This window comes from Bolinopsis microptera, chromosome 8 (assembly GCF_026151205.1).
Source record: "Bolinopsis microptera isolate Bmic1 chromosome 8, MBARI_Bmic_1.0, whole genome shotgun sequence".
NCBI lineage: Eukaryota > Metazoa > Ctenophora > Tentaculata > Lobata > Bolinopsidae > Bolinopsis > Bolinopsis microptera.
The window spans coordinates 16,277,766-16,292,352 of NC_087079.1; the positions used below are offsets into that span (position 1 = coordinate 16,277,766).

General features: G+C 38.0%; 1 protein-coding gene across 1 annotated transcript; it reads left to right on the forward strand.

Annotated features, from left to right (window-relative positions):
- Positions 1–398: 398 nt before the first annotated feature.
- LOC134820200 (uncharacterized) lies at positions 399–8,269 on the forward strand. The gene is given in 6 exon segments (XM_063830424.1): positions 399–542; positions 718–853; positions 1,252–1,336; positions 1,554–1,632; positions 7,696–8,039; positions 8,041–8,269. Coding segments are annotated over 6 exon segments (1,017 nt in total).
- Positions 8,270–14,587: the final 6,318 nt, after the last annotated feature.

Here is a 14,587-nt window from a genome sequence, read left to right on the forward strand (position 1 = left end):
CTGGGATCTAACCCATCCTGAAGCAGACCAACACTATGTCCCAACGCACTGGTGTTGGAATGTCTACCCCCAGTGCCTGCCCTGGTCAATAAGGCAATCAAGTGAAACCTTTAGCAGAAAAGATGCTATTTTCCCATAATAATTTCTGTGGGTATTATTAATAAGTTACTGCGCTAACAGCAGGAGTCAGTATTGAAACAACCTTGCTCATTTTCTGCTAGAAAATGTATAGCAGCTGGCAGCATTCATAGCCTTTAACCATTTACGTGATTAAACACATATATTTCGATTTAATAGAATGTTGAGTTGTTATAGCACATATGAAACATACAAGAGATTTTCATTATCATATTTGCCACCTACATAATATCATATTTCACAATAATTTATTCATAAGGATGCCAAAAAAGTCGGCGCTTCCTAATGCATCAGTTTTTGTCAAGAACTTACCCTATGATGCCAAAGAAGTTGATCTGAAAGACGTATTTGGAAAATTTGGCAGATTACGAGATGTTTATATCCCTCTCGACTTTCACACAAAGGTTGGCAGAAACTTGTTTTAACTTTTCTTCTCAAATTTGAATTCTTTAATGATATTTTCATCACGAGAGCCTTTAATGTTTGTTTTAAATGTAACGCATACTCCCTCCAACAATCAAGATTCATATATATCTTAAATTATATTGAATGCGATCAAGTACAATATTATATTTTCAGGAACCACGAGGTTTTGGATACATTCAATTTGAAAACGAGCAAGATGCTGAAGCAGCTGTTCAGGAACTACACGGTTTTAAAATGAAAGGTCGAGAACTTGATGTACGCTTTGCAGAAGGGGATCGCAAAAAACCAGGTAATTTTTCATGCAGTTATACTGATTTATCAGGCATGTGGCAACTCCACATCATTGCAGATCCAGTCTGTTTAAAGTTGCTTTAATAAAAGGTTGTTTTTATTTATTTCAGTGTCCAACAAGTAACAACCAACTTATATGATATTTTCACAATAAATACACAAACCCTTCAATTAATCAACAGAAATTAGTGATACAATTAAGATAATATCCTCCAAAATTATGATTTAATCTTAATATATGAACTTTTTATATTATATTATATATAATATGTACATTTTATTGGCCATTCCTCTAATCTGTACTGATTGGTAAAACGCTTTCCATGTCAAGAAATATGGTCCAACTCCCCAAAATTATCCATGTCTTTGTCCTGTGAATTTTGACAATTATTTCAGGTCAAATGGTTGGAGAAGGAGACCACCTCACGGAGAAACAGTTTCTTCTGATCGGAGAAGATCAAATCCCCACGACGGAGAAGGAGTTCCCCCTCAGCCTCATAGATCAATGAATAGGCGCAACTCCCCTCCTTCTATCGCAACTTCCCACCGGGATCATTCACCATGTTTACGGCAAGGAAATCGTTCACCATTAAGACAGAGATCCCCTATCATTCGTCAGCGATCACCTCCTCAGCAAAGATCCCCTACCAGAGGAGGATCTCCTGTAAGAAACAGATTGACAGTAGGACTTGACCCAGCTCGCTCTCCTCCTTCCAGGAGAAGAATACCTGTACGAAGGGAGCTCCCCAGGCCCAGTTAGAAACAGATCCCCACCGGGTAAAGAACACATTGTGAGGAGGCAGAGGTCGCCAGCTCCACACAATCGTCCACAGAGAAGGGTCAGGTCTCCTGCTCCTCTTATTGAATCTCCCCTCAACATTCTGAACCATGCTTTGAGGGGCGTTCCCCTGGAAACAGATCCCCTATTCATCGCACTTCCCGTAGATCACCCTCTCCTGGTCTGCAGACCCAACGTGAACAGAAGTAAACACAGCATAAGAGAAGATTGATCATATTATCTAGTAGGAGATCTACCAGCCCTCCCAGAGTCCGTCACCATACCAGCCCTTTAACAAACCACAGGATAACTGTTTCTAATGACAACAAGGATGATAGGACGATAGGGTCCTCACGACAGGGTGGGCAGAGTGCGGGCTAGAGATGATCGAATGAATGAAAGGCGAGATGAAAAAAATGTGAGATGATGGTCGACAGTCTAGATATGATGGACTCAGGCGAACACAAGGATCTTTTGATCAGAGTCCTCCAAGGAAAAGGCCAATCAGGCGGCAGCCCCATGCAAGCAAATCACAGTACTGCACCACCCAATAGATCACGTTTCTCTTCCAGATATCCCAAAAGGGAGAGTAAGTTTCTCGACCTAGAGGTAGGTCTCCGAAAGGAGGAAGGGATGTTATGCGTGGGAGGTCACCTCAAGCAAGAGTTTTGCTCGAAACTCCTGAAATACCAGTTCATCATGAGAGAACACATTCACCTCGATCACACAAAATGTCTGACCGGAGACGTGAGGACCACGCCAACCGCAGTCGTAGAAGGCAGAGTGATTCTAGACGAAACAATGAAGAGGATTTTGTAAGTAGTATTCGGATTCTCCGACTTGATACATAGTTAACAATTTGACAAACATAGCTATCAAATTTTTAATCAGAGATCGTTTGAGAACAGCCTGCACTATCATTTTTGTGGAGGGACTATACCTGCACCCAAAGATGGAAAGGGTTAAAGTGAAAGTGAAAGAGAAATATGCAACAGGTGAAAATGGAGCTAGACGACTCTGTATGAGTCAGTGCAGTTACTGCTTGTTAAATTCTGCTTTTTACCCAGGAGTTTGTTGATGAGGAAGAATATTACGAAGAGTTGGATGCAATGGATGATATGGACAATCTGGACATAGACTTCAACTAAAGCTAGAGGTATGTCAAATATGTATATAACCTCTGTAGATTCATCGTACTAATTGTAAACTTACACATGATTTTTTTCCAAATCTTCAAATTTACCTGATGTGTTGAATTTTTGTTACATAACGTGATGACTTATCAAAAGGGAATCTTTCATTTAATACAGTATGATGACTGGGAACTTTAATCTGTTTCATCTAGGAGATTATTTTAGGTAGTCTGAATATAATTTCTACGACATGGCGTTCAGAATTATTAAGTGTTTGCATTCGATTCATAATGAAACCTGATTCAACGTCAAATTTTTAACATATAATATAGTAAAATCGTTGAATCATTATTTTGTTACGATTTCGATTTGCTCATCAGTTCATCTGAAAAATTACTTAGACTTAAAGGATATGTAATTGTAAGCTTTGACGCAACTATTCTTCAGATTAAGTGCATCAGCTATTGGTAGATTTGCAGATTCTCCGGAATTCTTCAGTCAAAGGTCACTCTAAAAGAACTGCTCTTCGGTTAAAGCTCATGTACACAATATGTTGTTCCAAGCCTCAATCCCCCCTCAAGGTAGTGAAAGGCCCAAAGCAAAGCTTCAATTTGCTTCAAGTAGTTATGGGCGGACATGCCATGGTTTTCACTTGCTCCAATGATATGAGAGGCCGACATCAAAGTTTCTTCTGCTTCAAAGTCTTCAAACGTTTACAAAGGTTCAATTTATGCCAAAGTAGTCAAATACAATGCCAAAGGTCCATTTTTTCCCCAAAGTAGTCTAATTTAATGTCAAAGCTCTATTCTGCTCCAAAGTGTTCATATGAAACAGTCGAGGTTTCATTTTGCTCCAGCAACCTTAGATTATGAGCTAGAGAATTAAATGATATTTCCAACCTTTTGCGGCTTATCAATTTATTTTATGGAAAAGTGTTCCACTGTGATATTGCTGTTATTTGACACAGCCATGAAGACGTCAAAGTTTTGGAAGTGAATCAGCTGTCTCCACTTCCAAAAGGTTTCTTGTCCAATATCTGACCTCCCCCGATGATGACTAGAGTTGGTAAATTTATAGTTCCTAATATTATTCAGCACCTAGTCCTGTATAAAATTACTGGACGATGGAGAAATTATATACCAAGATTCATATCTTTAAAAGATGATGTCATATTGCCATACGATCAAAGAAATAAAGGTAACGTAAACCGACATGAACAAAGAAATAAGTTTAACTTAAGCCCGGTATGGAGTTTTTTAAACACCGCCATAACAACACTACAGTTACCATGGACAACACTACTGTTACCATGACAATGATAAAGAATTTAAGGACAAAACCGCTTACGCGCTACGTAAACCTTAAAGGATCTGTTGAGATCTATTCTCGATTTAAAGTAGTTAAGAGAAAGTTAAAAGGCTTATAAAAGGTTTCAAAGATCGATCTGTTATCATAACAGCCCTCTGCAATAGTCGAGTAAGTATTCTATTAGATTTATAACTTAAATTGTGAGTATTGTACTACATATATCATATCATTATGTCATAATATATTATCATTCTACATGTACACTACATAGCTCATCCTTATCAACACACTGTCAAGGGTATAACATTTGTGCATTTGCAGAATTGTACATCCACTGCAAATCCGGTGTTGGAAGTGCATGCTAATGTTCTCAAATAATGCGCCAGCCATTTTTTAAGAGTGTGTGTTCCTGGAGTCTTGTGATGACTGATTTGAAAGTCTACATGTTGGACTATCCGAGTATATTACTGATCATTGACACACTCACAGACTGTAACCATCCATTCAAATTGTGAGCCCACGCCGCACCGTTTACACCGCTGCTAATAATCCTATCGTAGTATCATCTCTCACTCATCCTGTCTTCTCTTTTATTCCCTTCTCTCTCATCCTGTCTTCTCTTTTATTCCCTTCTCACTCATCCTGTCTTCTCTTTTATTCCCTTCTCACTCATCCTGTCTTCTCTTTTATTCCCTTCTCACTCATCCTGTCTTCTCTTTTATTCCCTTCTCACTCATCCTGTCTTCTCTTTTTTGTCCCTTCTCACTCATCCTGTCTTCTCTTTTATTCCCTTCTCACTCATCCTGTCTTCTCTTTTATTCCCTTCTCTCTCATCCTGTCTTCTCTTTTATTCCCTTCTCACTCATCCTGTCTTCTCTTTTATTCCCTTCTCACTCATCCTGTCTTCTCTTTTATTCCCTTCTCACTCATCCTGTCTTGGGGGAGAGGCACACCGATTGTCGTCCTTTTTGCCCAAACGCGAACAGAGCCCTAGTAATTAGTATATTTTTAGGTTGGAACTAAAACTAGAGTTAAATGAAAATTTCAAAAAAAGAAATGGCCATTTTATCTAGAACCATTGAGTTTAAAGACCACCATGTACGACCACGTGCTCCAAATTTTCCGTAACACGGCCATTATGAACCCCCGCCCCCCCCCCCCCCCCACAACTTCAAATGACCCACCAAGTTTCTAGATTTGATGGCCCGACCACTCACAATTCACATGCTTACTAACATGATTACACATAAAACTAGTCATGTGTGGTGCTTATTTGCTTATATTATCATTAGTTTTATATTATTCTATTCAGGTAATAAGATTCACGACGCCCTGGACTGTCAAGAGAACGCCAAGTCAAATAGTTTTATTCACGAAACAGCAGTTATACAGGAGATTAATATTACTCTGAGAGGAAAATGTTTGTTGCCCATATAAGGGCATCATGAGATACTAAACTGCTATACTGAAACAATTCAGCCATGTATTCATTTTATCTTTAATGACACAAAGATGATGTGTCCTAATGGGATATTTTTGTATCGACAATATTTTAAATGTAATCTGTTATGATATGTTAGTATTACGAGGGAAGCATGCTAAAAGCCTTATTTGCATTGTAGGGTATTGTGTAGTATTAAAATGAAAATAGTTTCTAGAGTATGTTACTTAGTAAATAGTCTCCTAGCCTACTAGTCTACATAATTTAATAGGAATGATTTTTTAATTTTCTAGTTGGATTTTGTTACCCTAGCTCCGTAGTATGTCTCTGTGATAATGTTCTCTAACCTGCAATACTTTGTAAAACTCAAGTTATAATTTCTTTTTAAACTACTTTAATTAATGGGATAAATAACACTTAACAGGTTGAATGAATTGTGAATTGTCTCTTTTGCGTATCACTGCTTTTCAGAGTTGCACTCAAATTTTATGATGTTCAGAGCGAGCAATAAAATAGAAAGTAAAGATAAAGTGGCAGGAATAAAGAATCTGTAAAGATTATATTTGGTGAGTGAGTACATTACAAATTTCAAAGTTAAGAAGTTATCAAATGGCAAAGGAGTAAGGCTTTTCCCACAGTGGTATGACCCCTCTTACAGGGGCAGGACCTGGCGACCCCTCTTTCTGGAATATAACCCCTCTTACTGGGGTATGACACCTCTTACTGGGGTATGACCCCTCTTACTGGGGTATGACACCTCTTACTGGGGTATGACCCCTCTTACTGGGGTATGACCCCTCTTACTGGGGTATGGCCCCTCTTACTGGGGTATGACCCCTCTTACTGGGATATGACACCTCTTACAGGGGTATGACCCTTCTTACAGGGCCAGGGGTATGACACCTCTTACTGGGGTATGACCCCGCTTACTGGGGTATGGCCCCTCTTACTGGGGTATGACCCCTCTTACTGGGGTATGACCCCTCTTACTGGGGTATGACACCTCTTACTGGGGTATGACCCCTCTTACTGGGGTATGACACCTCTTACTGGGGTATGACCATTGACCCCTCTTACAGGGGTATGACACCTCTTACTGGGGTATGACCCCTCTTACTGGGGTATGACACCTCTTACTGGGGTATGACACCTCTTACTAGAGTATGACCCCTCTTACTGGGGCAGGACCCCTCCTCCAGACCCCTCTTTCACCAGAATTTGTCCCCTTTAACTAAATTAAACTTAGTATCTTTTTCCTGCCCCAGCTCACCCCTGTGACCGTATACTTTTTCGTGAACCAAAAAATTCAAGTGATCTGAAAAAAATTGAAATTGTGATGTTCAACATAATTGTAAACCATTAAGGAATACAGTGTAATAAACGCTTCTGAATTATCTCACATTCAATCAACCAGGGCAGAGATTCTAGAGTTCTAAAGGCTAAAGATTATATAAAGGCTAAAGCTAAAGATTTTATTAAAGTTCAAGATTCCCTAACGAATAACAAAGATTAAAGATCCATACAAGTGCAATTTGTAAGAAGTTATTTAACACACCCTTATCTTGGTATTACGGTGTCATTTTCATACACATCCATCTCAAATATTAGTAAGTGTAAACGAGATATCATCATGATGACATGACAGTTTATTTTACTCGTCATTACCATTGGGGAGTAATTTCAGCACTATCCAAGGAGCCCGACCAGTGAAGTGGAATAGGGATATTGTTGGAAATAGGTTTAACGTGGAATTCCGCTGGTCGGGCGTCTTGGATACTGCCGTAATTCCGACCTAGACCTCGGGGTTCACAGCTTATCCACGCTATGATATTAACCACTGTTGAGGCTATACTGTATGGCTTGCCACCCCAATTCAACTAGCATTAAGGGTAACATCATACTGGAGGTGTTCAGATTGTTGTAGTAACTAGATAAGTTTAGTTGCTAAGCTAATAAGTCACATGATCAGTGCAATGAAAGTGTATGACTGTGTTTGACAGTGGATTTTGACAGGCTATGTCACATGACATGTGTACACAACATTCACTCAACATTACTTCATTCTTACCTCTCTCTCTCTGCTTGATTCGTTACTTACTTCATTTCACTTAAGTGATACACGGGATTATTGTTTATTGTTTACGGTGTTTGTAAATATTTTTAACTTCTCTTTTGATCAGGTCATGTCACATCGCCGCAGTGGTAGAGGCAGAGGGACCACCTCTTTGTTTATACGTAATGTGTCATACGACACCAAGCCTGAGGATCTGCGCAAGTTGTTTACTCGGTATGGCTACGTGAGAGACGTGTACATCCCTCTTGACTACTACACGAGAGAGCCACGTGGTTTCGCGTATGTTGAGTTTGAGGACGCACGTGACGCATCAGATTCCATGGAGGAGCTGGACGGATACAGGTTCATGGACAGGGAGTTGGAGATTGTTTTTGCAGAGGGCGACAGAAAGAATCCTAACCTGATGAGACGCAAGGAGACCGCGGCTACACGTTACGGTTACGGGCCGGAGGGGCAGCCGCAGTCGCAGCAGGAGCCCCAGAAGGAGACGTCGCAGCAGATCCCCCCGCAGATCCCGTCAGTCCAGGTCCAGATCACACACACCTGGCTCTAAAACACCCTCTCGTCCAGATCCAGGTCCAGGAGTCAGCCCCGGCCGCTCCTCCAGACAGAAGGAAATCTCCCACTTCCCAAATCAGCTTCCCGCTCTCCTGTTTCCCGCTGGCCTCTGGAAGATCTAGGTCCAAATCACCATAATATCAAACCATGCAGACTGAAAACCGAGCAAGCCTTGTACCTTGTTACATTTTAAATCTCTGTGTAACATCTACACAATATCCACTGATGATAAACTCTCTTAAAATTAAGAGAGTGCTTAAGACTAAATTTTACTCAGGATATATTTAATAATCTTTTTTGGGGGCAGCAGTTATCAGGTATGATCTGGTATCATTTGGTATACACTGATTTGTTATTTTAGGGGTTTACTTCCAAACTTAAGTAATAAAATGGGGTATTGCAGCCAGGAGTAAACATTATAATTATGGAAATCTCCAGTATTTAAAGAGTAATTTAATTGTTCTTTCAGTTCGTAGTTTCTTGGTTTAACCTTGGAAATCGTTTATTTTAATGAAATGTTCCTTAAACGATATCCAAAAAATAAAAATATGTCAATTAAAATCTGCGATTAGTGACAATGAAACGGTGACTTATATATTATGAGTATTATATGTCCTTATACTATCAGTTCTCAAGTTTGTAATCTTTGTTGTTTTTTTTACTGTCCTATCAAAGTATCGTTCACATTATATCACGTAAATCAGCTTGTGGGGGAGGGGTTTTGTAGAAGCTAATGTAAGTGGCATTTCTACCTATTTCTACATATTTCTACCTATTTCTACATAGTTCTACCTATTTCTACCTATTTTCTACCTACGGCTTAATGTGTAAAGAGGCAGTCTAAATGGGCAAAAACTGGCGTACGTAAAATTATGTTAACGATTCTTTTAAACGGGCAACCAGTTTCGCCAACAAAGAAAAAGCGACTAAGTGATATTTGTTAGTAACTCTAGTCTCTAAGACGGTTTGATAAGTGAGATCCTCATTCAATAGTGGATATGATTCACGAGTATGATCTGACCTCCGCGAATACATTTTTTAACCTCTGTTTCATTGGAATTTGAAAAATGTACGTTTAATTTCTCGAACCGAGACCTATATTGCAGCACAAATTGACATTTTAAATGAGTTAGAGCGTATATAAATCAATCAGCGTATAAATCACTAAAATTACTTTAAACATTTATAAATCGCTTAAACTGCCAGCTAGGCATAGAATACATTTTTTTAAATTGAGCAGTGAAAAACTGAAACAAGAAAACTGTCGATAAAATTTGACTTTACAATTAATACAAATATAAGGCATATCAGAATTAATTGTATTGTATTATCAGTGCGTAGATGGTATTGTATCTGTATCTAGTAATGTATTGTATCTGTATCTAGTAATGGTATTGTATCTGTATCTAGTAATGTATTGTATCTGTATCTAGTAATGTATTGTATCTGTATCTAGTAATGTAGTGTATTCTGTATCTAGTAATGTATTGTATCTGTATCTAGTAATGTATGTATCTGTATCTAGTAAGGTATTGTATCTGTATCTAGTAATGTATTGTATCTGTATCTAGTAATGTATTGTATCTGTATCTAGTAATGTATTGTATCTGTATCTAGTAATGTATTGTATCTGTATCTAGTAATGTATTGTATCTGTATCTAGTAATGGTATTGTATCTGTATCTAGTAATGTATTGTATCTGTATCTAGTAATGTATTGTATCTGTATCTAGTAATGTATTGTATCTGTATCTAGTAATGTATTGTATCTGTATCTAGTAATGTATTGTATATGTATCTAGTAATGTATTGTATCTGTATCTAGTAATGTATTGTATCTGTATCTAGTAATGTATTGTATCTGTATCTAGTTATGTATTGTATCTGTATCTAGTAATATGTTTTGTCGTGCATGCCACTGTTCTTCACAAGTAGTCTTTAGTAGGACTGTGGTTGCTATAGTAGCCAATAAAGTAGCGCATGTTACCTTTATCATTGCGTCTTTCTAATGTTGTGAATTCCTATTTGTTTAGATTTTAAAACTCAAAAAACGCTGGCTTTATAATTATGTAATGTTTTTAAAAGTGATATTGAAGTTGTCTTTTAGCTTTCTTTGAATCACAAAGTCCAAATTGTTAGTTTTTAAAGCCTCACAGACCTCAGTGGAGACTGGTACTGTTAAATTTTAAACATTCCAAGATAAAAAACACAATCAGGCACTCGCATACCGCTCCTCTTCAAAGTCTCCCCTGACTCATCTTTATGCACTTATTTTTTGCCAGTGCTTTCAGTTACTCGGATAGTTGTTCGCAGATAGCGTAGCAAAAAGGTGTGGGCTCAAAATCCTAATCGAGGTATTGTTAGCCATATTACATGGCTAAAAATACGTCGATTAGGATTTTCAACTTATAGTTGAACCCTGCAATCTGCATCTTTGAATTGTCCTGTTCAGAGATACAAAAAACGCCCAAAAAAATAGTACATTATATAATTTGTAGCTTATTACTGTTTGTCCTTTATTAGTTATCGTATCATTAGTGTTGTTAGCTGTTTAACCCTAAATGTAAGTGTGGTTTACGATAACCTCAAGTCAAAGGATGACACGCTATGAAACGACTATTGTCCCGAAATGGCCATGTGGTTCAACGGAAAACCTCATGGAGATTACTGACATTGTTGAACATAGGCAATGAAGTCCCGGGGTTCAGTTCAGCTGCCCCCCCCTTTTATTAAACGGCAGCCCCAACCGAACAAACATGCTAAGCAAAAGGGGTTAAGCAAAATTTTCGGCCCAAAATTTACTAAAAAAAGGCCCCAAAACCCTGCCACCCTATTAAAAAAAAGTTCAAAATTATCTCGGTACTAGCTGACTTTGTAAAAAATGAATGGGCAAAAAAAATTTTTTAAGGGGCCGGGGGCGGCCTTCCTTTAAAATTTTAAAAACCCCGCCGCGCAAAATTAAAAACTACCCCCTTGCCACAACATCGGCCGGGGGGGCCGGATTCTAAATTCCTTTTTGGGGGGGGGGGTGCCCAAGCCCTTTTCCTTTTTGGATTCTAAAACAACGGACGGTTTTTTTGGGCCCTTTGGGGCGGACTCGGACGGACTTTGGGCGGACCCGGACGAACATTGGGGGATTTGGGAAGGACATTAGGACAAAGGGGAACAAACATTTTGGGGGACGAAGAGGCCGAGGGGAGGGGGGAGGACTTGGGAGAAATGATAAGGGACTGGGGAAAAACCGAGGAGGAGGGGGAAACTGAAAGGGGGGGGAAACGGGGAAGGGAACTGGGACTTGCTAACTTGGGGCCCCCAAAAGACCCCACTGGGGGGGGGGCCCGTAAAAGGGGGGCCCCCAATTTTCCAAATTTTTGGGCCCCTTTAAATTACGGGGGCCGCCTCAGCCGTCATTCCCCCCCAAATCTTTTTTGGGCTGATAAATTTAGGGACCCCAAACCCCTCAAAAAAAAGGAAAGTACGCTCATTGGAAGTTGATGTGCCGTGCCCCACCCATTCACGTTGATCATTTTAAAACCAATTGGGGCCTACAGAAAAGAACACGTGAAACGCAAACAAAACCCATTGGAAAAAGAAACCCGAAATTAGCTAGGGGAGCCGCGCGCGGATTAGATTGAAAAATTTTGGATTTTTGGGATTGAAAAAATCGAGCGAAAAGAGGTCATCATGGGTGTTTCCCTCGCTGAAAACCCGTGTTATCACACGCACGTAACACGGGTTTTCCCCCTTAAATTTTTAAATTTTGTTCCTGTAGTTAAAATATTTTTGATGCCTTTTCGTTTGGGCTTACAAAACTTTTTAAAAAAATCGTGGGGGGGGGGGGGTTTGTCTACCCCTTTGTTTATTTTTTGGGCTACCCGCCATTTATTTCCCTTTTTTAAAGGGACTCAGCCTAGCGAAAGTGTTAGTTTTTCCTTAAAATCAAATTTAAAAAGGCCTTTAAAGACCCCCTCTGATGGGGTTTTTTTTAAATTTTTGTAAATTCATTTTTGCATTTATCTAAGATTTTCTTTTATATACTCATGCAATGAAATTTAAATTTAATTTTTCCGGGAACTAAAACGTTTTTATTTAAAAAATCCAAATCAAGGGGTTCGGGGTTACTAGAAGGAAAAAAATATGTCAGATTGTTTTTGACCTTTAAAAACTGTCTTTTGTATTTTAATTTTTTCCCGGACGGGCCGGGTTTGGGGCCCGTCCCCTTTTTTGCTTTTTCAAAAAAGGGCCCTGTTTCGAAAAAACCCTTTTAAAATGTAAACTAAAATTTTATTCTCCCCTGAAACCTTTTTTCCCCTTTGCATTATTTCCCAAAGTTCGGGGTTTGGGAAATCGTAGAAAAAAACACAAAATGGTCGATATTCATATTTACAATCTTTAAATAAAGGTTTAAAAAAATTTTTTTTTTTTAAATTATTTTATTTTAAAAATTTGCTTTGGTGAGGGAAATAAAGTTTTTCCGTACTCTAAATTATCCTTTGCCCTTAATCCCTAAAATGTTGAAAAAATTTTATAGTTTGTTTTTAAATTTTGAAAGGGAATAGATTGTCCCCCTTAATTTAAAAAATTTGGGGATTTAAAATCTATAAAAAATTATCCTTCATTGTAAATGCTTTGAAGCGTCTTTTTTTGGGGTTTTTCCCTGAGTTACTTTTCGAAATGTGGATCAAACCCAAACCCGTTTAAAATTTTTTTCTGTTATATCGGTCTTTTTTTTAAACCACAGGATATTTTTTTACCCAAAATTTTACATTCATCCTCCCAGACAAAGTATTTCTAAAATTAAATTTTAAACTTTTACAGATATTGTTTTCTCATCTAAAGGGGCCAAAGGGTTGTGAAAAAGTCTAAAATTTTAAATAAAAACCTTTTTAAAAAATTTATGTATAGCCAAGACGATTTCTTTTAGTTTTTCCCCTTTGGGAATTTTTTAAAGGGTTAAATTCCTTTTTTAATTCCTTTTTTAATTCCCCCTTTAAAATTCCCCTCTTTAATTCTTTTTTAAATTTCCCCTTTTTAATTCCTCTTTAATTCCTTTTTAAATTTCCGGTGCTATTTCCCCTGTCTCTTTTGACCCCCCCTTAAAAAAAAAAGGGTTACTTTTTTTTTTTTGTAATTTCACAAAATGGGGTCAAGACAATTTCATCAACAATCTAGTCTGTTAGAAACTTTTTTGGTCAACAAACCCAACACAGTGAAATAAAATTTTTTGTTTCGTTATCAGTGCTTGTTTTAAACCTTTGGGGGACCCACTTTTAAATTTTCATTAAAAAAGAGATTAGGCGGAAGACGGGGCTAGCCGGCCCAGTTATGTGCGATTCTTTCAATTTTGCCTATTTCCTAACTTCCTTATAATTCTATCCCCTTTTGGGTGTGTTGTGCACTTTTTGCCGTTTTTTTAAATGATATTCAACAAACATTCTGGGGTCTATATTTCAAAAATTCTTTTCTTTATCTACCCCGCTGCCAATCAAATTTTTTTTGTAGTTTGACATGTTGGGGAAACAATTTTTTAGGGGTAGGTGTAAAATAATTTGAACGTTTTTTTATATCTTTTATTGAAACCGGTTCCCCGTTTTATTTTCAATTTTTTACTTTTATGACGAAGCCTCTTGTAGTGAAGGTTTTGATCTCAGAGTCAACTAACCATAAACAGTCTTCTAAGAATAATTAGTTAAAATATAGCTTCACTTATTTGTACTGGTTCCGGCTATCTCGTGTGTTTTAAGTTCAAATCCCCATGTTCTGTTCTCAGGAAGCGCCGTTAAATATTTTGTCTCGGAATTTAATAAACTTCATGCTTCAGTCGACAATCCACAATATATTTCGATAGTGATACTGACTCTGAGATATATGCTGAGAGCTCGCATTATTTCTGACTATCTAGTACCTGATTATATATTGATATTTACTTGGGGGATAGGGACTGGAGGACAGGCTTATGTGATCACTGACACAATGTATAATCGTGTAATATCATATCTTAGAAATCCTTGTATATCCCCTTGCCTGGTCTTTGTCACAAATTTTAGGCAAACAACTGTGTTAATTCCAAATTTATTGTTTCGAATTCGAATTTGCCACTCTTGCAACGCCTTAGACTCATAAATTTAATGAGGGGACACCTTGCCAAGTTTATCAATATCGATAAAAAAATATAACATTTGTTTGCTCGCATTATTTCTTAAGTTCTTTATCTTACTATCTCATGCCTGATTATAGACTTTGCCACTAATAGTCCTGTTTTTTACACCTGTTGGTTTTTTGTACGGCGCCACCGTAAAGTTTTCCACCGTAGAGTCTTACGCCATAGATTCCCAGACCCACTTACATTCACCGTGTAGATCTCCTGTAAGACTAAGACTAATGAGTAAGAGACCATTTAAACTCTGTTACCATTGATACAGTTTCAAGTAGAACGAGTC